The sequence below is a fragment of the Phascolarctos cinereus genome, unplaced genomic scaffold, assembly GCF_003287225.1.
Source record: "Phascolarctos cinereus isolate Bilbo 61053 unplaced genomic scaffold, phaCin_HiC Scaffold_1;HRSCAF=81, whole genome shotgun sequence".
In the NCBI taxonomy this organism is placed as follows: domain Eukaryota; kingdom Metazoa; phylum Chordata; class Mammalia; order Diprotodontia; family Phascolarctidae; genus Phascolarctos; species Phascolarctos cinereus.
The window spans coordinates 145,606,068-145,631,998 of NW_027555514.1; the positions used below are offsets into that span (position 1 = coordinate 145,606,068).

Here is a 25,931-nt window from a genome sequence, read left to right on the forward strand (position 1 = left end):
CACACATTCAGAATATACTTGTATATTCATTATTATTTACAAGTTGTCTTCCATATTAGAATTTAAGCTCTTCAGAGCAGGCACAGTGCTAGTCCAATAAATAAACAAACAGATATAAATAGTAACTAGCATTTACATAAAGCTTTGTTACTTTTAATGTATTAACTCATTTGAACCTCACAACAACCTTAGGAGGTAAGTGATATTATTATTCTCATTTTACACAAAAGTTAACAGAGGGTGAGAGAAGATAAATGACCTGTCTGCTATTCACACAGCTAGCAAGAGCTGGAGGCAGTTTTTGAACTCGTCTTCCCGAACTCCAAGGCTAGCACCCCACCTGGCTGTCTTTCTGCATCCCCAGCGCTTAACGCAATGCCCGGCACACAGAAGGCACTTTTATAAATGCTTGTTGCATGAATGAGTGGCCTAGAATATCTGTTACATCCCACTCTCACTCCTCACTCCCATCTAAGTCTGTGATTCCCTGCACTGGTCTTACAAAACTCAGCTTGGCTACCACGTGGGCCAGGCCCGCTCAGGCGGTGGTCGTTTCTATCTCCAGGCGAGCGTGTGCCCATGGAGGTGGGGGTTGGGGGAGTCCCAGATCCGGTTGCCAGGAGCAACGCGCGGCAAAAGAGAACCTCGAGGCGGCGGCACACGCACAGAGTGGTGCTGGGGTGCTGCAGTCCTGGGGCTTCGCCTCTTCGTCCTCCTGTGTCGGCTCGTTCCAGCCCACCTGGGCAGGCCCCAGCCCGTCCCGCAAGCCCCAAAATGGCCTGCCCAGAACCATGCCAACTGGAGAAGAAGAACTATTTCAGCCAATGCTACTTAACCCAGGTGTTCAAGGTACTAGGGCCGTGAGGCACTCGGGCGGAGGAGGAACTGGGCTCCCGTCCCCGGCTCCGCGCCCCCCTCCCCCCCCCGTGTGGACACACCACATGCTCTCTGCAGCTTTTCTCCTCTCAGTCAATGATGTCCCACCCTCACCCTCAGCTCTCTCTGACCCTTACCCTTTTTCATTCCCTTTACTTCTCTTAAGCTCCTCTTTCTTTCCCTGCCACGATCACCAGGTTTTGCTTGAACCTTGGCCTGTCTGGAGCTGGCCATGCATTGTCACATCCAACTATCCGTGTGGCTTTGGGCAAATCACAACTTTTGGGCCTTGAGTTCCTTCATCTGTAAAATGACCACTAAAATCCTTTTCAACCCTAAATTGATGATACCATGATCTTCTCTCCTCCTTTTGCAAATCGACCTCTCAATATTATTGATTTAATTAATCTCAGCCTCTACTCTTAACTACTCACTTAGCCTGTCAAATCAGGCAGCATAATATGGTAGAAGCAGACTGCATGGTATGATGGGGAAGAAGAGTCAGAAAGAGACCTGGATTTCTGGTCTACCTTTGTATGTTTATTAGGACCATGGTTAAGTTGTATCACTTTTCTGATTGTTTCCTCATCTGTTAAATGGGAACAAAAATGTCTGTAGTCAAAAAGCTCATCAGGTTTGGTATAAAATTAAACTTACTATGTTTTTTATTGGATCATGTTTTCAAAGGATCTTGACAGTGTGTATTTTCTTTGTTTCAATCAGCTGCCTTACCATAAAAATGTGGCCTATTATAAAAAAAAGATTGTGAAGGCATAGCTGTTGCCTTCTTATGTTTTCATTTTGTATCTCTTCAGTGTGTTAATAGTTCCCTCTGCAGATAAGAAAGAATGCATAGCAGCTGGGAATGTCTTTTTGGTTACCTTTTTTTTTCTTTGTAAAGGCACCATTTATGATCTTTTCCATTCTTTTAAAATCTTTCCCTGTCTCAGCTTACAATTCCTTTCCAGAGTGCTTTAAAATTGTGTTGCCACCATGCAGACTTCTCTATGTATTTGGTTAGGTTCAGCCACCAGTCTTGACTTCTTCTTAAGTGCCACTATCATGTCCTTACTTAGTATTTTAGACATAGGGATGCTGTAATCTAAATGTTTTTAATGCAAAGAGATCACTGTATGAAAATTCCTGTAGGTCCATTTTGTTTTCTGTTTATCATCTTTTGTCCAGTTTTATCTACAAATGCACTTGAGATGATTTGGCTTAGCTGGATCTCATCTAGAGGGGATGATGATGATGAAAACTACTTATATTTTTATATGGCACTTTATACCTATTATCTATTTTGGTCCTCAAATAAATATTCTGAGTTATGCAGCACAAGTTTTATCATCTTGGGGCAGCTAAGTGGCACAATGGATAGAGGACAGGTCTTGGAGTCAGGCAGACCTAAATCCAGTCTTAGACACTAGCTATGTGACCCTTGGTGAGTCACTTAACCTCTGTTTGCCTCAATTTCTTTATCTGTAAAGTGAGAATAATAATAAGAACACCTGTCTCCCACAGTGATTGTGAGGCTTAAATGAGTTAATAGTTGTAAAGTGCTTAGCACAGTGCCTGGCACAGTAGATACTACATAAATGTTACCTATATGCATAGTCGAGCGAAACTAATTCCTACATTGGCCATGTCCAAAAATGTATGTCTCATTCTGTATCTTGAGTCTGTCTCTGTCAAGAGATGAGAAGCATTATCATTATCAGCCCTCTTGAATATTTCATTGATTAGTTATTGTCTTTCAAAGTTGTTTGTCTTTACAATATTGTTGTTATTATATAAATTGTTTTGGTTCTGCTCACTTTGTTGTGCATTAGTTCATACAAGTCTTCTCAGGTTTCTCTAAATCCATCCCCTTCATCTTTTCCTACAGTGGAATAGAATTTCATTACATTCATATACCATAGTTTGTTCGACCATTCCCTATTTGATGGGTACACCCTTAAATTCCAGTTCTTTACCATTATGGAAAGTGCTGCTGTAAACATCTTTGCACATATGGGTCCTTTTCCTCTCTCTTTGACCTCTTTGAGTTTATAGGCCTAGTGTCAGTGGGTAGCAGAGTACATACATTAGAAACTTTGGAGGCATTATTCCAAATTACATTCTATAATGGCTGGACCAGTTTACAGTGCCACCAACAATGCATTAGCAATGTTTTCCCATAGCCCTTCCAGCATTTGTCATTTTCCACTGTTTTCACCTTTGCCGTCAAATCTGATGGGTTTTAGATGGAACCTCAAAGTTGTTTTAATTTCACATTTAGCACTTTGCTTGTATGTCTCTTTGCACTTGTCACTTATCTCTCTTGAGAATCAGCATGGCACAAGGGAGAAAACATTAGATTTGACATCAAAAGACTTGGATTTGAGTTTTGGCTCAGACACTTTCTAGTTGTATGACCAGGGTCTAGTAACTTAACATATCTGAACCTGTGTCTTTATCTATAAAATCTGGGTTTGTGAAATGCTAAGTTAAATGAGTTGTCATTTTTGCCTAACTTTAGGCAAAATTGTAAAGTAAGTGAATTTTGTCTTTTGGCTCATAGTCTTTCACATTCTCTCCCCCCCTTCTCTCTGAGACCTCCTTTGTCTCTAACATATTCTTGTGTGAATTAGTTCAGTGTTAACCTTCAGAGCAGCATTTGCATTTTTAAAAGGGCTCTAGGAGGGAAAACCAAAGAAATGAAAATGTTATGGTAGGTTTTTTGGTACCCTTGAGAGGGAGATGCTTTCAGTTAAGGTTTTCTCTGGTGTGTCATTAAATTGTATAACACAGGCATATACTTACCCTGACTGCTTATAAATTTGAGTAATAATAAGGTAGATATTTCCATTGTAGTTTTTATTAAAAAAAAACAAAAGCGCTATACTTACCTACTATACTTCCATAGTTTTGGAAATAAAAGTGCATTCCCAAATTAGAAGAAGTGAATAGAATTTTGGAGTTGTAATCAGAAAAATGTGTGTTTAAATTCCATTCTAGATTTGGAATTATAGGATCATAGACTCAGAGCTGAAAGGCACCTTACAAGCCATCACAACAGAAGTTCAGACTTTTAGCAGTTATGTGATCCTGGGAAAGTCAGGTGGCACAGTTGGTAAAGCTCTGTACCTGGGGTCAGGACTTCTAGGTTTGTGACCCTGGGCAGGTCATTTAACTGCTGTCTGCCTCAGTTTACTCATTTGTGAAAAAGAGATAATAATAGCACCTAAATTTCAAGGTTGTTGTGAGGATAAAATGAGATAATATGTGTAAAGCACTGTACAAACCTTTAAGTGCAATATATTAGCTATTACAATTATGGTTATGATTATAATTTTATTATTTAACCTCAGTTAGGCCTCAATTTCCCCATCTGCAAAATTAAAGAGTTAGATGTGATGGCTTGTAAGGTGCCTTTCAGCTCTGAGTCCATGATCCTATAATTCCAAATCTAGAATGGAGTTTAATGTCTATGAAGAAATAAAGTACTTCTCAAAAAATTGTCCAGCAGAGGGAGTATCTGAATTGTTGGGAGCCTGTTTCAAAAGATAACGATTTGTATTGAATCAAGTACCGATACTTTATAGTTCCTTTGTACTTAGCATTTCTAAAACACCAACTCTATTTACATATTTGTATGTAAAACAGGCACGTTTTCAAAATGGAATGCAGATTGTATTAAAGTGAGCTTTTTGGCATGACTGGTGTTAACAACAACAACAACAACAACAAAGATGATTTGGAGAGAGAAAGGTCAGGTGGTTGATTCAACTGAGCACCTGAGAGAAGTGGTCAGCACCCTTAGATTTCACTTCAAGTCCAGGATCTGGCCCTTGGCTAATTTTGGCTCAGGAGTTTGGTCTTATGGTCGGTCCCCTCACTTGGAGGTAATGAAGCTCTGGGTAACTGACTCAAGCCAACCAAACTCACAAGTGATTGATGAATGAACTAAAATGCCAGCTTATTCACATACCAGGAGAGACATACCTAGCTAGAGAACTGGTATCGTTATGCCTATTCAGATCACTCCTTCCCAATGAGTCCACCTGGGAGACACAATTACAAAACAGCAAGTTTACACAGTAAGTGCGGAGTTAGGGCAAGGGCAATTGTTTGTATTTAAGGGAGATTTCCACTGAGCTAGGAGAGTTTGAAAAATTGGCTTTCGTTCTAGGGATATTTCTACCTAAAGAATCAATTAAATTCCTTTAAACAATATCAGTCATCTACAATCTGAGGACCCTTCCCATTGTACAGTACTGAGTAAACCTCTGATCAGTTCCTACTCTTTCATCTCCTTTATATAGAGTCTATTGCAGACTAACATTCTTCTGTGGGGATATTATTTTGAATAAGTTTTAATAGAGTTGAGTGGATTGTAGTTTTCTCTACAATCAATTATTTTCTAATTAAAGCGCATCCCAGAATCTCTTAAGAAAAGCATGCCCTAAAAGAATACAAAGAAAGGAAGTCAGTGAGTTACAGTGGAAAGAACATTGCTCCTGAATCGGAGAACTTGGATTCAAATCCCACCTCTGCCAGTATCTGGCTTATATGACCTTGAGTAAGTCACTTGACCTTTCTGGGCTTCAGTTCCTCATCTGTATGTAACATGTATGTACTGGTACTCTCTCTGAAAATCAAGAGGGCTATACCTGCCCCTCAGAATTTGAGAGTATCCTGAAGGGTTTGGGACAGCTTTTCCTTTGCTACTTGAGCCCCTGCCTGTGTGTTTACGCTCATTCATTAATCCACTGATTAATCTACAAAGTCCATTTAATTACTCAGTAAACTGTAGTGGCTTCCTGTTGCTTCTAGGATCAAGTACAGAATCCTCTGTTTTGCCTTCAGGGTCCTTCATAACCTACCTCCTCCTGCCTTTCCAGTCTTATACCTTACTCCTTGTCACATATTCTTCTGGCCAATGACACTGGCCTCTTGGCTGATCCATGAACAAAATACTCCATATCTGGATATTTTCTTTGGCTTTCCCCCATCCCAGGAATGCTCTCTGTCCTCTACTCTGCCTACTGACTTCCCTGGCTTCCTTTTAGTTCTAACTAAAATCTACCTTTTACAGGAAGCATTTCATAACCCCTCTTAATTCAAATGCCTTCCCTTGGTTAATTATTTCCTATTTATCCCATGTATAGTTCGTATATGTCTTGTTTACATGTTGTCTTCCCCATTAGACTGTAAGCACTTTGAGGACCCTGTCTTTTGTCTCTTTTTGTATACTTTACCTTTAGCATGGTGTCTGGCACATAGCAGTTGCTTAATAAATGTTTACTAATTGAATAACTTGACATAAATTAGCTTTTACAAAGGAATATTTACCTCAGAGATATAGCAAGAACAAACATATTAGCATTTCTCACAATATCTTAAGGGCATCCAATGGTTAACACAGTACCTCCAGCACTTAACACAGTGGCTGGCACCTAATAGGTGCTTAATAAATGTTTATTTTATTATTGGCATACTCTCCCCTACACCACTTCGGTTCAGAGGAAGTAGGCTCAAGACATGAATGAAGGCCAAGATGTGAATGAAGCAAAGATGTGGCTGGAGCCGAGCCAGGTCTTTATTGAAGATGTTCACAGTTTTGGCTACTAAGCCAATGTAGAAAAGGCTCCTCCCCTTCATTCTGGTAGTGGGTAATTTGGAACCAGTTACAGAATGTCCATGCATGCTCCACACTTTCTCCAATGTATTTCTCTTACGGTCATTAAAATTCTTCTGGATGCATCTCCCTAGCATCCTCCACATGGAAATGCGCCTAACGTAGATGCTAATCTGAGGCACTCTGTATGTATGCCAGAGCCTCATTACGTGTAAAATGAGAGAGTTGAACTAGATGTCTTGTGAGGTCCCTTCTAGCCTTTAATCTATAATCATGTGAAGTTTAATATGGAATTATTTCCAAATGTCTATTTCCTTTAAAAAATACTTAGGAATTAAAAATTAAATATCAACATAGAACTATAATTAGCAATTTTAAGATGGAAAAAAGCACTGCAAACCATGCATGGGAAAACCAGCAGGGAAAGACATCCTCAAATTACCTTTTTAAGACAGACTGCAAGCCTTAACCCACAGAGTCCATGCAGGAGACAGAGGCTTCAGGGAATACTGTGAGATTGCTTCCAGAAGCTTGGTTAGGGGAGGAGCTTGCCTGAAGCACAGCCACAAAGGGGAGGAAGAAGTGCAATCCATTAACTCCCTATTTTAACTAATTCTTATTAATTAGGTGCTAAGCTCTTGACTTCTTCAAGGCCCAATTCAGGTGACCACCTTCTCCATAAATTTTCTCTTGACTTATGGTGAACCAGATTTCCCTCTTTTTATCAGAGTGGAGGGAGACTAGAAGTTTAGATATTGTTAAAAGGGAGGACTCTATGGGATAGGGAAAAGGGTGGTCTTGGAAAGTGACATGATATTTTTTTAAAAATCACCAATAAAAACATTAAGCAGACCCTTTCCCCTCCCCTCCCTCTTCCCTGTTTCTTTCTAATACCAGCAAAGTAACATCTTCCTCCTCAAATTTTCTATGTATTAAGACTAAATATCTCACTCTTTCTGTTGTTGTTCAGTGGTTTTCAGTTGTGTCCACATCTCCAGGTTTTTCTTGCCGAAGATACAGGAGTGGTTTGCCATTTCCTTCTCCAGTTCATTTTACAGATGAGGAAACTGAGGCAAGCAAGGTTAAGGTTACTTGCCCAGGGTCACAAAGCTAGTAAGTCAGATTTGAATTTGGGGAGATGAATCTTCCTGACTCTTGGCCTGGCATTCTGTGTCACTTAATTGCCACATTCTCTCTTTTTCATCATAGTAATTTGTGCACATACCTTATTAGATGATAAGCAACTTGAGAGTGGCGTCCCCATCATATCTAGAGCTTCAGCTAAATCTTCCCTCTAGCCAAATTGGTTTACTTGAAAGTTGAATATTTGTTTCTTCTTCCCCTTTCTCAGGCTGTTCTTGGCACCTGTTTCCCTGGAGTTTCCTCCCTCTTCCTCTCTGCTCATATGTCTTTCCATTCAGCATTTACTTTTCATAGCATCATAGACCTAGAGGTAGAAGGCATCTATATTTTTAAGTTTCACGTCCTCCATGAAGCTCTCCTTAGGTGCCCCAGTCCTTGGTGGTCATCCCTTCAAAAGTCCAGTAGCATTTATTTATTGTTATTCCCTACCGCATACTTATTTTTTCATGTATCTATCTATCTATCTATCTATCTATCTATCTATCTATATCTATCTATCTGTCTATCTATATGTATATACACATACATATATATAAGTTTTGAAGCCCCTTCAGGGCAATGCTTGCATCTTATACCTTTTTCTAGCAACTAGTATGATTTCATAGATATGGTTGGTACTTTACTCAGTAAATGTTTATTGATATGATGATTTTCACCAACAGTTTGTCAAACAAATGCTAAAATGTTTTTAATATTGTCCCTTTCCTCTCCCTCTTGGCTGTTCTCTGGAAAAATTAATAATGAGTAATGAAAATGTTTAAAAGATGGATAATAATGAGGAGTAATGGAAACATTATTCTGAGTAAACTAATAATCCCTTGAATATGTGAGATGCATTGAGTGCAAAGGTTAGGTATATACAGTCAAAGCAAGGTTGAGATTTTTGCCATTGTACTGTGGATTTAAAAATCAAGATAGCTAATATGGCTCCTTAAATACAGTAAGAAGGCATAACTGGGCTATAGGGTGTTGCAAATTCTGGGACATGCAATTTAGCTTTCCTTCAGCAGTGAAAAAACAGCAGAATACCTGGTTAGGATGAAGAGTTAATTAAAATAGGATGATAGAGATGGCTAGATTTTCTCCACATCCTACCTGTTCACAGGAATATTCTCTGCTTCCCCCATCATCCTGTGTAAGTGGTCTCCCAGTTAGTATCTTCACAGCATCCATAGGGTCTCTGTGCACCAAGGTTCCTAGTGTCTTGGCTTTAAAAGTTGATTTAAGGGTAAATTTTATGCCATTTGTCTAAGGCACCATTTGTATCTTCCATGGGCAAGAAAGTTGTAGTCTGCTAATTTACACCTCTGGGAACTTTATTCTTTTAGCCATTATTATGTGGAAAATTGTCTAAGATGCCTCTGTTCTTTTGTTGTGTAGACCAACCTTAATAAAGGCTTGATTAATGTCCATATTAGTTATTCTGTGGGTGGTGTCATACTTTACCTGTTCTTCTGAGTAAGAGCTTAGTTAATTATTGGTTATATTATTTATTCATATTTTTAAGCCAGCAAACAATTTACTGTTGATCTTTTGAGTGTGTTTTGATCAGTAGCTTTATTATACTCCAACTAAATAAATATGAATGTGGAACTGCAACCACTAAATAAATGTGAATATGTAAAATCTGAAATATTTCCATTTTTCATTGGAAGATGAATAGCAACTTTGTTTTCTCTTAAGTAATAGGCCCCAAAGAGGTTTCAGCCGAGCTGTTTTTACGTTCACATTAGCATCCTAGGCTCTGTCTCTTTGATTTGTCCTACACTTTGTTTTCTAGAAGAGTAATGAGTCAGATCTCCATTGATTTAAAATTAAAAGAAACTTGCCATATTCTTTTATTTAGCTACAGTACCTTTACAGTTTACAAAGCACTTTCGTAAACGTGTAGTCTCTCTTTTAGGTGGGGAAGTGATAGGATGGGTCTGGACCTGTTATTTTTTGGTATAGGAAACTCCCAAAGACAAACTCCCTCTACAGAGGGTAGATAGGCAACTCTTTTGCAGTGAATAATCTTAGAATTGCCTGAGACATTGAGAGGTTAAGTAACTTGCCTAGGACTTTGAGTACATGTCTTAGGTCTTCCAGCTGGCTCTCTATCCACTATACCAGGCTACCTGTCTAATGTGTTATTTAATTTAGTCCTCACAATAATCTTGTGAAGTAGGCAGAACAGTCACTGTTGTTCCTATTTCACATATGAAGATACTAACAGACTATGAGATAAAGTGATTAGTTTAAATTCATCCAGCTAGTAATTGACACAGCTGGACACCACACTGCTTCCTCTCTATAAAATTCACCTCAAAAACCCATGTCTTTCAGGACAATTGTCTTGAACGTTTGTTGGGTGAGGATGTTACCTAAGTTCTACTGACTGCGTGCCTCTTTATTTTCCTATTACTAACAACTTATGGAAGGGAAAAAGAATATAAAGATGATGCATGTTGTCTTTCCATTCAAGTAGAAAGTAAGCTTATAGAGGTCAGAGATCATGAATTTACGTAATTGTATGACAATTAGATTTTAAGGAATTCAGAAAATATTCTAAATATTTAGAATTTACTTTTTTTTGAATGAGATTTTTCCAAGTAGCATGCATTAAATGTTTCTAGGCGTAGGCATTTAGAAAAACAAACTCTTGATGTGATCCATTTGAAAAATATTCCCTTCATTATAGGTCATCTTCCATTCCTTTCCTATAATTGCTGTTATACAACCATATCTTTCACATTTAATTCTTTCTTTGTTCCAGGTTTGGATAGTTTGTGAATTCCTTTATAGCTGAACAGTTGTTAGTGTAATCTTTTACAACTTTGCTATCACTTGATCTAAGGCATCTTATGTGCATATAGGTTGACTATAATAAAATAACAACAACATATAGAGAACAAGGAATATATCATTTCAGATTTTTATTTTAAGAGGGAAAGTAAAATAAGTTTTGATCTGACTGATTTGACTTTAACAAAATAGATCTGACTCTGGAAAAATTGAATAAAGAAAGGTTTACAAATAAAACTGTGCTTATATTTTAAAGTTTTGAGTTAGCATTTGATTTTGAAATTTAAAAAAATTAAAACAATATCTTCAAAAACAAAAACAAAACAGTATCTTCTATTTATTTGGAAGGAATGCAAGGCTAAGACATATCTCTTGCTAATACAAACATCTTTGATACGGGAAAATTTATTCCATTTCTTTTTTTTCAGGCCCTATTCAGTGGTCTACTCATTTTACCCCCAGAGGATCCACTGAGATTTTTAGAAAAAAAGATCATGGAACTAGTTGAAAATGGGCTTGAAAATATTTTATGGCATATATTTCTCTTTCTTTGTATTCATTAAAAAAAAATCTTATCCAATAGGAGAGAGATAGCATAGCATAATGGAAAGAGCATTGGGGTAGGGAGGCAGAAGACCTGGATTCTAATCCCTATGCCACTTACAAGCCAATTCGCCTTTGACAAGTTACTTAATCTCTCTTAGTCATTTTCTCATCTGTAAAGTGGGGATAATAATGCATAGGAATATTGTAAGAATCAAGTGAAATAACCTTCAACAAGTCTTAGGCACCTACGGTGTGCACAACATTATGCTAGGGGCTGGGTAAGATATAAAATTTAGATAAGACATACCTTGCTGTTGTAGAGTTTATAGTCTAGCAGGATATATATGAATATTTTATAAACTGTAAAGTACTGTATAGAAAAAGGCAAAGTATGATTATTGTTATTTTGTAGTAATGTTAAAATTGTCATAGAGTGGTATCAATCTTAGTCTTAGTAATGGATAACCTCATTACTATATCTAAATTTATAAGGAATCTCTAGGGCAGGGGTTCTTAACCATTTTTGTGTCATGGACCACTTTGGCAAGTCTGGTGAAGCCTAGGACCCTTTTTCAGAACCATGTTTTTAAATGCATAAAATAAAATAATAAGATTGCAAAAGAAATCAATTATGTTGAAATAAAAATATACATTATTTCCTATGAAAGTTCTCAGAACTCTGGTCTGTGGACTCGAAGTTACGAACCTCTTCTCCAGACTATGGTGCTTCACAGGGCCTGAAGAATTTAGGACAATATATATTTAGAATTAATGAAATATTTATTCAAGAAACCTTATTTTATACCTGTTTTATTATTTTTCTTTAAAAGGGATATTTGATCGATCCATCAATGAGACAGAAATTTCAAAAGATAACAGGAACTTTCCTGGGATGATCTTCTTACCTCAATGAACAACTGGTAATTGTTATTAACTAAGCACACTAAAATATTCATCTTTAAATTTTCTCGACAATTTTAAGGATCTAATAGATTCTAGATTTTCTAGGAGGGTTCTTACCAAAGTCAGATTGACTGTTTATGAAGGCCTAAGCAGTAGCATTGCTCAGAAGGTGAAGACCAAAGAGCATCAGAGAAGTCTCCACTCATATTTACCATCTCAGCCCTGCCCCTGTAGCTATAAAACCCCAGAGAATGTCAGTATTGTAGGCAGGCTTTTTTTGAGACTTGGTGTCCCTATCTCACCTGAGATAAAGAACCAGTAGTTAAAAGTTTACATTGGGCCAATGTACTGAATATTTACCTGCTTGACCAATGTAGCAATGGGCAGATTGGCTGAGGATTACTGCCTTAGAAACACCAAAGTAACAGCAGAGATGATGGAATCTTCAGAGTTCCACAAGTGTTCTCCTCAGGGGTGTGCTGGAGCCAGTTTTAGTTAGCTTGGGGAAGTTGATTGATCAGCATAATAGTAAGAATGTAATGCAGATTAAACTTAAAAGTGTGGGTGCATGCATACATTTTTTTTCTGAGTGCTTGGTCTGTATTACTCTATGAACAGAGCTTGAGCTTTGCAGGAGTGTAGTAGAAGACTCAAGGAATGAGTCATCACTGGGCTGGAGGTCTGGTGACTGTGGGCTAATAATAATTTTTTAAAAATTATAACAGGCATTTCAGTCAGTTGGTCAATAAACATTTAATTGAGCATCTACTATATGCCAGGCACTGTGCTAAGCACTGGGGATACAAAAAAGAGGCAAAAGATAAACCCTTCCCTGAAGGAGTTCATAATCAGATGGGAGAGACAACAAGCAAACAAATGTATAAAACTAGCTATATAGAGAGGATTAAAATAGAATAATTAACAGAGAGGGAAGGCACTAGAATTAAGAGGGATTGGGTTTCCTATAGATGGGATTTTAGTTGGGACTTAAGAGAAGCCAGGAAAGGGAGGAAGTAGAGATGAGGAGGGAAAGTATTCTGGACATGGTGGACAACCAGAGAAAATGCCAGGCACTGAAGTGGAGTGTCTTGTTTGAGTGTCTTGTTCAAGGAAGCTAGGTGGCCAGTGTCATTGGACTGAAGAGTATGTGGCAGGGAACAAGGTGTAAGGAGACTGAAAAGGTAGATGGGGAAGGCTAGGTTTTGAAGGAGTATAAATACTAAACAGAGGCTTTTGTATTTGATCCTGAAGGTAATAGGGAACCATTGGAGTTTATTGAAGGGGAGGGTGACATGATCAGACTTGCATTGGATTGGAGAGGACATACAGGCAGGCAGACCCACTGGCAGGCTGTTGTAATTTTTTAAGCATGAGGTGATAAGGGCCTGTCCCAGGGTGGTAGCATTATCAGAGGAGAGAAGGGGCATATTTGAGAGATATTGTAAAGGAACTAGATTCAGTAGTATTAGACCTTAAGCCATATTATAAGGCAAGAGCATTGTTGAAGTGTAAAATGGATAATTTTGATTATTTTAAATTAAATTTTTTGTATAAATAACATCTATGCAGGTAAGAATACAAGGAATGCAGAAAATTGGGGAAAAAACTTTCACAAACAATCAGATAGAATGTGATTGGGTTGGAATATTGCTGTGGTGTAGGAAATGATGAGTTGATTGCTTTAGAAAAACATGGAAAAACTTGACATATGAAGGATTTTGCTATCCACCTTCAGAGAGACAGATGACAAGTAGAAATAAGCATAGTACAGTCTTACATATATATGTATATACGTGTATGTTTATAGGTATCAATGTATATGTATATCTGTCTATCTTCATGCTTAATTGTAGCCTTCTTCAGAGGGAGAGAGAGGGAAAGATAAAGTAAAAAGTGCATAGCAGAGAACAAAAGAAAACCCACAAGGAAGCAAAGAAAAGCTAGACAGCTTTGAAAACAGTGTATAGTACTTATTATATAGGTTTTCTTGAAATGGAAATTTATTGCTTTAAATTGAATCCTCTTATGTTCTGCTGCAAACATGGTAATATTTGTTTTCATTTCTTATTCTGCATTTAAGTTTAACATAAATTTAAAAATGTAAAAAAAAGAGAGAAATTATAAAGGTGAAGTAGAGCTTGGTGTCAGATTGAATATGGGGGGTGAAAGAAAATGAAGGGTTGAGGATGTAAGACTAAAGGAATGGGTGCCCTTGATAGTAATAGGGAAGTATGGAGTGGTAAGGATAAGGGGTTTAGCAGGGAAGAAAATAAGTTCAGTTTTGGACATGCTGAGTTTAAGATGTCTTCTGGACATCCAGGTCAAGATGTACGAAAGGCAATTGGAGATACAAGAGTAGAGGTCAGTTTAGGGCAGGCTGGGTATATTTGAGAATCATCAGCATAGAGATGATAATTAAATCCATGGAAGCTGATGAAATCACAAAGTGAAGTAATAAGGACAAAAAAGAGAAGAGGGACTAGGACAGAGCCTTGTGGGACACCTACTATTAGAAAGAACAAAAATGACTAGTATGTAATTAGGCTTGAAGATACCTAAGATTTAATAAAAGGGCACTGAGATACCCTTGTTGACTTCAAGTCATTTGGCCCAAGTGAACATTGAAAAGTGGTTTGGTTTAGGGAAAAGAGCAATAGATTTGAAATTAGAGAATCTTTGGCAGGAATCAAGATATCTAGAACCATATCTTGCCATCCTCAAGGAAATGAATAGTCAGAGCATATAAGTCATATACTATTAAATGAGGCCTAAGCTGAAGGCTAAGTAGAGTAAGCATGTGGCATTCATATTGCAGGCATATCATGCCACCACCAATATGATACCATAGGTTATATACCATGCTTTTGAAGTTTGAGTGAGAGCTACATTATTGATTGATTTGTGTTTTGGAGTCAGGAGATGGAGAAGACATCGAGGCTCACAATCACTATATCTCTGGACTGAGAGATCAACTGAAGGACATCTATTACCTAGTCATGTCTTTGGCTCAGAACATCTCTGAGAGAAACAGGTGACAGTGAGATGCTTGAGATGACCATCAGGATTTCAGCCAGAGGATAAGGTCTTGCTGAGAAATCTTGGTCTGTAGAAAAAATACAACACAGTGAGAGTAAGCCCATAAAAAATACTTGAAAGATTGGTAGTCTGCCATTCTACACAACAGCCTCAGAGACTGGGTAGGGCACTAAGAAAGCAATACCAGAGTACTCAGAGTAATTTGCAGCAATTTTTTTTTGCTGGTGTGTGTATTTGTGTATAATTGTTCAGTATTTGTGTATAGTTGTTCAGTTTTTTCCAACTCTCATGACCCTATTTGGTGTTTTCTTCACAAAGACGCTGGAGTGGCTTGCCATATCCTTCTCCAGCTTATTTTACAGATAAGGAACTGAGGCAAATAGGGTTAAGTGACTTGCATAGGATCCCACAGTTAGTAAGTGTCTGAAATTAGATTTGAACTCAGGTCTTCCCCACTCCAGGCACAGCACTTTATCCACTGTGCCACCTAGCTGCCTATATAGATGTATAGGACCTGAGTGAAAGCCTCATTTATTGTGGAAAAGTTTCTGAATTATATCTCTTAAAAATTGGTGTGGAGATTTCTCAATATGAAGACCTGACCCAGACACTGGATAATGGGGACTCCCAGTGGAGAAAGTTTTGAAAAGCACTGGGGCTGGGAAACTTCTTATAGGATCAGTAGAGGGAACAGATGATGAGGAGGTATTTGACCATAAGTTGGGGCAGGAGTCAAAGCAACTAGAGGCACAGGAGAGAAATGCAATAATTGGGTATAGAGCTGACTATGGGCATAACCATGAGGAGCAGGCTCAGCATTCTGCAACTGATAGCACTCATTAGGTCTCATTTGGATTGTATAGCTGATATCTTTAGTGACTGTCATATCCCCCTGCTGGTGTATTGAGGAGAACTGAGGGGGTCAGTTGGGAGCAAGACTGGTGCTTCCCAGGAGACATGTGTTTGAGGAATAGACAGGAATGTGTTCTAAGGCCTTTATTGCCTGATGATTTCTACTCTAATCCTGTTTCATTAAAATGTCTTTGATTTGTGTTTGTGGTCATCTGGTTTGTTTTAGTAAAGAAGTCTCAGTGAAGGCTGGTGAGCAATGGATTTAAAAAGACAACTACCTCAACAGCACCAAAGACCTAGGGGCCACCTAGAAAGTGGTCCCAGGATTTTACAGATTCTGTCACCTGGAGTCCATGGATTCACTATCTTTTCCGGTCTTCTGTAGCTAGCATTGTCAATAATGTGCCATTGGGATGAGTTACGTTTGAGCTGTTTGCAAACAATGTTCCAAAGACAGTAAAAACTTTAATGCTCTTAGCACTGGAGGGAAGGGAAAATCAGGAAAAGCTGCTTTTACAGAATCATTCCCAGGTTCAGGTTCCAGAGAGGTAACTTCACCCACCATAATAGCACTGGTGGCAAAGCTATGAGGAAAAATTTGCTAATGAGAACTTTGATCTCAAGTACACTGGTCTTGCACAAGACTTCTTGTGCATGCAAATGCTGAGGCCAATGCAAATGGCTGCCAGTTTTTCATCTGTACTTCCAAGGTTGATTGGATGAATGGCAAGCATGTTGTCTTTGGCAGAGTGAAAGCAGGCACAAACACTGTGGCAGCCATAAAACATTTCAGATCCTAGGGTGATGAGACCAGTAAGAAACTTCTTATCACTGATGGTTGACAACTCTCCTAAGTTTATTGGTTTGTTTGTTTTTATATTAACCAACAAACCTTTCCTTCTTTATCTGGGAAGAGCACCTCCCTACCCCTTTCACTTGCTGCAGTTCTCTTTTCCTTCCAGAAGTCTGGCTAGATTATAAAAATAGACTACAAAAATGGGTTAGGATAGAGGGTGGGAGGGGGCTACATACATATGTGTATATGTCTATATATCTATATGAAATTTGAACTACAAAGCACTATGTGAACATGAGATATTATGAAAAAAGATATTGACTCTTAGGAGCTACAATCAGAAGAACCCCTCTGCCTGCTACCAGTACCCCATGGGAGCGATCTTTGACTGCTGATCTCCCATTCCTAGACTCTCGTGTTCTAAGCCTACCACACCCACCACCAAGAACACCCATCTCCTAGCTTGTCCTTACAGTGAAAGAGAAAGCTCAAGAAGGAAACTCTTATCAACAGTACATCAAAAGAGGGAACAGGAATCTCCTGTCTTTTAGGAAGAAGAAAGGCTTTATCACCCCTCAAACATTTTAGAGTAAGGAAGAGAGAGGGCTGGGATAGGAAGAAGAGGATCAGTGTATCAACACTGGGAGAAGGAAAGGGAAGAAGAAATAACTTCTCACCACTAGGAAAGCAGGAGCCAATATGAGAAAGGCATTCTCTTTTAGAAGGAAGGGCGAGATAGCTAGATAGCTAGATAGAGAGATAGGGACAGATAGATTTCTGGTGTCCTAACTTGGAGCCGAAGGGAAATTTTCTGGTAGAAATAATAATAAATGCTAATACCATAGATCAATTAAATTTTAAGTGAAATAGCCTTTTGTGGGAAAACTGGGAACATAGCCAGTATTTATAACATTGTTTCTATGAAAGAACATGTTCCAAGTTCTAATAAACCAGTTTACAAGCAAATTTTTGAAAGATAACCGTTTTGAAAGTTGAGAACTCCCTGTACTCTCATTCCCACTCCTTTTATAACCTCTTTCTCAGTTGCACTTCCAGCCAAAAGTAGCTCCCACAAAATTTCATGGAACACCTTAATGAAAGATTTGGCATAATTTCTGAACTAGCCTGAGCTTGGCCAGTACTATATAGTGAACTATCTTATATCCATGCCAAGGCAACCCATGAAAATAACGTAGGCTTTTCTATAATCTTGTCCAACTTGAGAATCTTATACCCCCAACATTAAATATTGAATTCCTTCATCATAATAAATAAAGGTTATAAGATTTGGCAGCTAACAAAAGCCATAAATAAATTTCTCCTACCTGAGAAAGAAAAAGTTCAGGACTGTCTTTGTGAAGTTAGATTCTTTTGAACCTTTGCTATAAAAGGGATTCAAATTGTCCTCGTGCCTGGACACAAGAAAAGTCTAGTTCCTATCAGTGCTTCTCTAGATCAAAAACAAGTACATGGGGCCACAGAATAATGAAGCTGGAATAAGGTGGTTGCTTCCAGGGCAGGAACTTCTGCTCTGATTTTAAATATTTTTAAGCATCAATTTATATTATCATATAACATGATAATTAGTTGATGATTTTACACATTTGTGGGACTACTATCCTGACAGTACCTCTAATTTCTCCTTTATCAAATTTAAAGTATTTATATTCATTTATTGATTTACTACTGAGAGACTTTTTTTTATTTACAATCTGTGAATACCAAAATTACACTACTACAAAAACAAAAATGTACATATTTTATGGATTTAAAAAGAATTCATTATCATGGATTTTGACCTCAAGAATCTGTATATAAATCTCCCTGAGGATTGTGGCAAAGCCTACCTTAATGCCCAAATCATGTATTTTTGCCTTTGTAAGGTATTTTTGTATTTACATTTGAATTTAGGTTTCTCAAGCTCAATATTTCACTAAAGAGTAAATAAAAAGGTGTAAAGAAGGAGAAACTAGAAAGCTTCCTAGCTTCCTCACCTTGTTTCCTATTCTTTTCTCCATAATGAAAATGGACAGTATCTCCTGTTACACTAATGGAAAATACCATCCTTTAGTAGAGCTGTACTCTTTCTCTACGTCTAAGTACATATTTATTCCTGAGGCAAAGAGATTATGGATTTGCTGGTTTGCAACTTCTTTCTAAAAGTCTCCCTTGAAATACATTCTCTTTTAACTCTTATTGGGCTAGAGTGAATAAAGAGTACATTCTTTTCAACTAAATTGTTTACTAAATAGAGAAAGAAGCAATGTCAATGAGATTTTGAAAACATAATCTACCCATGGAAAATTGAGAGTTGATTGTTACTTTAGCTTTAATGATTAGATGTTTCAATGGCTCCATAACTTCATTCATTCATTTATTTATCTATCTATCTATCTATCTATCTATCTATCTATCTATCTATCTGTTATTTATTCATTCATTCATTATTTATATATATACACACACACACACACACACACACACATATTTTTTTGTGAGGTAGTTGGGGTTAAGTGACTTGCCTAGGGTCACACAGCTAGTGTCAAATGTCTGAGGCCGAATTTTAACTCAGATGCTTTTGACACCAGGGCCAGTGCTCTATCTACTCTACCACGTAGCTGTCCCACTTTGTAACTTTATTGATGTATATACTGCTGATAATGGAGAAGAAAGTAGAGCCTCTATCTATACCTTCTCAGCCTATGGAATTCCTTTCCTTTCATCCCCTAAAATCTTTATAAAGGGTCTACCAAATGAGCTATAGGTCTTATTTAGTTTTTTTTTCTCAAACATTTCATGAGTAAACATGAACGAGGAAATTTTAAAACTAGAGGGGAAAATAGATAAAAATAAAGGCAATTATATTCATAAAAAAGAAGTGTTCTCTCTTTTTTGGAAGCACTAAAAATTACTAGCATGCTTATGTGGTACTAACAAAAACAAGGAGGAAATTATAAACATTTTGTTCAAAATTACTAGCAAATGCATCAAATATCCTGGAATTAATCTATCAAGGCACATTTGGAAGTTATATAAATAGAACTTCAAAACACTCTTTAGAAACATAAAGGAAAATTCAGATAAGTGAGGAAGCAATCATTATTCATGGTTGAATTGCACCAGTAAATAAAAATAATGCTATGTAAATTAATTTACAAATTTAGTGCTATAACAATAAAACTATGAAGAGGTTATTTTACAAATCAGACATGATAATTAACAAAATTAATTTGGAAAAAGGATTAATAATTTCAAAGGAAACATTGAAAAAATAGGAGCAAAAGCATCTATAACATCGCCAGATCTCAATTTATACTAGAAATTGAAAATGATTAAAGTTTTGTTGTAATATTAAAATATTTTAAATTTGTTTTAATTTGAAACTATTTATTAGTGGTTAAAAAATAGAAGAATAGGGCAGTGGAACATACTAGATAAGTAATAAGGAGGAGCCCAACAGTATTTGCTAACCCCAAGAACAAAGACTATTGGGGGAGGGACTTCTTTGACAAGAATGTCTAAAAAAACTGGAATATAGTTTGGCAGAAGAATGGTTTAGATCAGTTTCTTATACCAAATATCAAAATAAACTAAAAAAAAGGAAAAGAAATCTAAATATAAGAAGTCACATCATAAAAAAATTAGAAAATAATGACAGTATTTTTCACAGCTACTATCACAGGGAGAATTTATAAACAGAAATGCTAGGGAATGTTACAAAAGACAAAATAATTTCAGCTATTTCAAATTTAAAAGTTTCTATTATAAAATCATAGCTAATACAAATCTGGTATGGCTGGTCTTCCTCTCTTATTATCATTATCAGATTATCAATTTGGGGCTAGAAAGGACCTTAAAAGTCATCTAGTCTTACTCCCTTATTTTAGAGACGAGGAAGCTGAGGCTGAGAGAGATTGTATAACTTGCCCAAGATCACAAATCCAGTAAGAAGCAAAGCAGATATTTGAACTAGGGTCCTCCGGTTCTATATCCAATATTCTTTCCACTTCACTGCAAATCCTCTCTTCATCTTCTTTAGTACCATTTCCTCTTCCTGATACAGTACTTCCTGTAATGAGATGTTGAGTTCAAATGTGACTCCATTGTCATGGGAAACTATAGGGCAGACTGAATAGATTGTGGGACCTGGAGCCAGGAAGAATTGAGTTCAAATCCTGTCTCAGGTACTTAACTTACTAGTATGACCTTGGGAAAGTTGCTTAACCTCTCAGCCTCAGTTTCTTTGTCTATAAAATGGGGATAATAATAGTTATGTACCTCACAGGATTGTTGTGAGGATCAGTTGTTATAGCTTATTTTTTAAAGCACATTACAAACCTCATAGCAGTGCTAGTTACTATTATTAGGGGCAACTAGGGGGATAGAGCGTGGAATTTGGAGCCAAGAAGAGCTAGGTTAAAATCCTGCCTCAGACACAAGCTTTATGATCCTGAGCAAGTTATTTAACCTACCTTAGCCTCAGTTTAAAATGGGGATAATACTAGAACCTAGTCCACAGGGTTGTTGTGAGAATCACAAATGAGTTAACAACATAGGTAAAGTGCTTTTGCAAATTTTAAAGTCTTATGTAAGATAGCTATTATCATTATTACTGAAGAAAATATTTTGTTGTAGAAATACTTAGAGAATTGACAAATTTTAAAAAATCTACTCACTGTCCTTTTTCCAGTTTCTTAAATCTGGCTTAGTTGAGTCCCATGCCAAGACTTCTATGAACTAATGTTTTCCTCCTCTGCTTCTTGCTGTTTTATGAGATAACGCTTCTCTATGAGCTTGAATTCTAAATCTGTGTTACCTCTGGCTGTCATGTTTCTGCTTGGTAAGGATCATAGAATCATAGATTTAGAGTTGGAAGAGATTTTAAAGGTCATCAGGTTCAATGCCTTCATTTTTTAGATAAGAAAACTGATGTCTGGAAGGACTTGCCCAGGGTCACACAGCTAGATAGTGGGTGGCAGGGTTTGAGCCCAGATCATCTTGCCTTCTAGTCCAGCTCTCTCTCTCCTATACCATATTGCCTCTCAATTATTTGCCAGTTGAGGCAATTGCTGGACTCTTTTGGGCTTCCTACTATGGTGCCTTCTTTATATTGGTTCAACTCTCATAGAAAATGGTAGTATTCCTAAAATACAAATCAGCCCATATAATTCTTCTGCTCAAAAATCTTCCATGGCTCCTTATAGACTCTTGGATAAAATAGAAACTTCTCTCCTTGGCATTAAAACCCTTCCACAATCTGGCCCTCCCTTGCCTTTTCAGTCATTTCCTATTCCTCCTCTTTTGTACTCTTCATTCCAAACAAATTGGCTTACAACCTAGTTCTTGAGTACTTGACATTCTAGCTCAAGTTATCATGCCTAATATATACTTCCTTCTCACCTCCTAGAATCTCTGACTTCTCTTAAGACATAGCTCGGGTGCTACCTGCTACATAAAGCCACCACTGAGGAGTTCAGCGTAAGCTTGTTGACTGATCTATTGACTGACATGTACCACAGCCTGTGAAGACAACTAGGTGGCATAGTGGATAGAGCACTGGACCTGGAGTCAGAAGACATGAGTTCAGATGTAACCTCAGACACTTACTAGCTGTGTGACCCTGGGCAAGTTGTTTAACCTCTGAGTTTCCCCATCTGTAAACTAGGGATAACAATAGCACCTACCTACTTCCCAGAGTTGTTGTGAGGATCACATGAAATAAAAATTGTAAAGCATTTAGCGCAGTGCCTGGCACATGGTAAGCACTATATAAAATGTTATTAAAAGAAAAATTTTAAATGTGTTAAGGAAGGGCAGCATCATTGGAAAAAGTGTATGTCCTCTTGCGGTAACTATTCTAAATGTAACAGTGCTTACTTAGGTGCATAAGATTTAGTATGTTTATCAAAAAATGAAGAACTAAACTCCCTAGTGTCATTACCTTTATAGTAATATGTTATATTTGAAAAATCCCTGTACTAATGATATTGTAGGCATGGGCTGGTATTTCTCTGAGATATGAAAATATGAGCTAGGAGTAATGTATATGCTTACTTTTGTTAATTTAATTAAATTTAAAATATAATATGATTTTTTACTTTCATTGGACAATGAACTATAATAAAAAAAATCTTAATCATATTTTGATAGGCCAGCTTATGCTTCCAGTAACTAGTAAGTTTTTCATTTCATGCATCAGCTTTATCAAATTTCTTAAATTTGACTCAAGGCAAATTTCTTAAAATGCCTCTAGGTGTCAGTTTTCTCATTTATTAAACAAGGAGTGTTTATTAGGTTAAAAGTTCTTAACCTGTGGTCTCTGAACTTGTTATTTTAGTATCTTGATAACCATGTTTCAATATAATTGATTTCCTATTTATTTTATTTTATTTTATGCATTTAAAAATACTATTCTAAGAAGGGATCCAAATGCCAAAAGGGTCTTAGATTATCTCTAAGATTGCTTCTAGTTAAAAAATATTATGACAAACTTTGAAAGTGTTCTAGAATTTCTAGTGCCAAAAATAGTAAGCATGCCTATGAGATAGTATTGAATTGTATTGCAAATAAAAATTATAAATTATTTCTACCACAGAAAATGGCTGACAAAGAAAAAATGATGAAACGAAAAAAAAAAAGAAAACTGGACAGGTTACAGAAGAGGGCAATTGCCTTGAAAGATATCCATCAGTAGCCAGTGTATCATCCTCCGAATCAGTAGTGACACCTGTATGTGACATTTCAAAATTACCCGAAAGAGTAATAGTACAGGTTAGTAAAAATTCTTGTAGGTTTCAATTAGTTCTTTTTCGCATGTATTATTTAAAATGTGGATTGTAATTGTATGATGAAATCTATATTTCCTACTGTTAGTTTACAGTTAGCTTTTGGGGACCATAGAATTCACTTAAAAATTTCAATGAGTATAGTATGAACCTGGTATTTAAGAATGCAGAAATTACATCTGTAAGTCAACAAAGGGAACTAAGAGTTTTTCTATTTTGGTTTGTTTAATTTTTAAAGCACATGATATCATTTGATGTACAGTGGGTTCTGGAGTGATCCAATATCAGTTTTACCTTATTGCATCTTTAATTTTGTTAAAGTGTTTGTATGTATTGATTTTTCAATCTTAGGTTGTCATCTCTTAAGGATTGGGGCTGTGTGTTATACAGATTCATAGATCCCTAGTGTCCATATATCAATAGTGCTTCTTGATTTGGATAATAACTTATTTCTCTATTTTATGATTTGTAAGTTCTATTATTGTGTGCTTGCATGAAACACATTTAAAAAAGACATAAATCAACATATTCCTATTTATGACAGTTTTACTGTATGTAAATCTGCGTGCTGAATTCATATACCTTTCAAAGTAGAGGAGGCTTGAACTGATGAATTTATAGGAGGTGTGAGTTATAATGATGACTTAAGTGGTTTAGCCCTTTTTTTACAAGCATTTTGTTTGTTCGTATGTCCATATCCTATGAGAATTTAAAAAATGGCTTTTAATCTTAAGCCAACCGATTAGCCTATATAATGATCACAAGTTACATTTAATCTTGATGATCCGTCCTTATTTAAATTCAGACTGATATTTGTTACTTGGAAGTTCCTGCTAAAATATTCATTTTCTGACTTAGTATGTTTTTTATTTTTATTTTTTTATTTTATTTTATTTTTTTAGGCAATTGGGGTTAAGTGATTTGCCCAGGGTCACACAGCTAGAAAGTGTCAAGTCTTTGGTCTGAGGCCAGATTTGAACTCAGGTCCTCCTGACTTCAGGGCCGGTGTTCTATCCACTGCACCACCTAGCTGTCCCGTTAGTATGTTTTTTTAAAAAAATGTAATCAAGATAACTGATAACTTTGTTGAGAGAAGATAGAAAATGCAAACATCTAACACCTAACCTAACCACTGAATAACATCAATATCAAATAAAAGATTATGAAAAAGGATTTACTAATGAGTCCTTATATTTTGAGGTCATTTTGTATCTCAAAAAGTTTCAGTATTTCTGTAGTGCTTGTAGGATAAAATATTAACTCCACAACCTGACATGTAGGAATCTTCACAATTTGGCTTCAACTTATTTTTCCAGCCTTTTTTCATACTAATTCCCTCCCCACACTCTATGATTTCGTTGGAACAATGGAGTGGCTCATTGAAGTTAGGGACTATTTCATTTTTTGTCTTTATATCCCTGCTCTTTAGCATATAGTTCCTTGCTACACTGGAAGAAAAAAAGGAAGATCAGAGAAGGGATGTATGGACAATGCTAACTTATAAGGAAGAGAAGGTAAAACCAGAATAAATCAGTTTTTATTTTGCCTCTGCTTTCTTTGAGAAGGAGGATGACCATTGCATTGCAATTGGTAGAACAAAAATAACTGACAGGAAGTTGATATCCAAAATAAGTAAAGAGATGTTAAGATAACACCCAGTTGCCCTTGATGAATTCATATGTTTTGGGCCAAGATAGGCTAAGTCCTTAGGTACGTTGAGGTCTAGAAAAGGTGATGACCAAGCCACTGCCAGTGATATTTGAAAGAGTGTAGAAAATGAGATAGGTACCACAAGATTGGAAAAGGGTAAATGTCCCAATTTTCAAAGTATAGACTAGGCCAATGGACTTGACTTTCATTTTTGGGAAAATTCCAGAATGATCTTATTAAAGAGATGGTTAGCAAACATCTATAATAACAATAGTAATAATAATAATTGTAGGTAGCATTTTTATAGCACTTTAAGGTTTGCAAAACACTTTACATATGTTATCTCATTTGATTTTCACAACAACCCTGGGAAGTATGTGCTATTATTATCCTTATTTTTCAGATAAAGAAACTGAGGATAATAGAGGTTGTGTCTTGTCTAGGATATAGTGCTAAGTAAATGTATAAAGAAGGATTTGAACTCAGGTCTTCCTGAATCCAAGTCCAATTCTCTATCCCCTGTGACACCTAGCTCCCTAGTGGTGGTTACAATGAGCCAGCATGGCTTCATCAAGAACTTGTCATTCTAGTTAGTCTAGTCTCATTTCCATTTTAACAGGATTGCTAAACAGCAGATGAGAGAATGCTGTGGATTTTGATTTTAGCAAAGCTTTTGAAGAAGAATCTACTAACTCTTCTTTTTCAGATGAAGAGAAAAGAATTAGATGATAGTACAGTTAAATGGATTCAGTCCTTGTGGGATGACCGGATTCAAAGAATAGTTCTTAATGGTTCCATGTCAACATGACAGGAGGTTTGCAATAGGGTACCCCAAGGAATATCTTCCTGACTGTGCTGCTCAACATTTTTCTCAGTGACTTGAATAAAGGCATAGATGACATGCTCATCAAGTTTGCAGGTTATACAAAACAAGATGATG

General features: G+C 36.8%; 1 protein-coding gene across 1 annotated transcript in view; it reads left to right on the forward strand.

The window, feature by feature from the left end:
- The first annotated feature begins 416 nt into the window (after positions 1 to 416).
- The window catches only part of FBXL13 (F-box and leucine rich repeat protein 13), a 238,762-nt gene continuing 213,247 nt past the window's right edge, over positions 417 to 25,931 (forward strand). Inside the window, 5 exon segments of the mRNA XM_078149993.1 lie at positions 417 to 926; positions 3,874 to 4,021; positions 22,365 to 22,393; positions 23,152 to 23,181; positions 23,184 to 23,327. Coding sequence (XP_078006119.1) covers positions 417 to 926; positions 3,874 to 4,021; positions 22,365 to 22,393; positions 23,152 to 23,181; positions 23,184 to 23,327 — 861 coding nt within the window.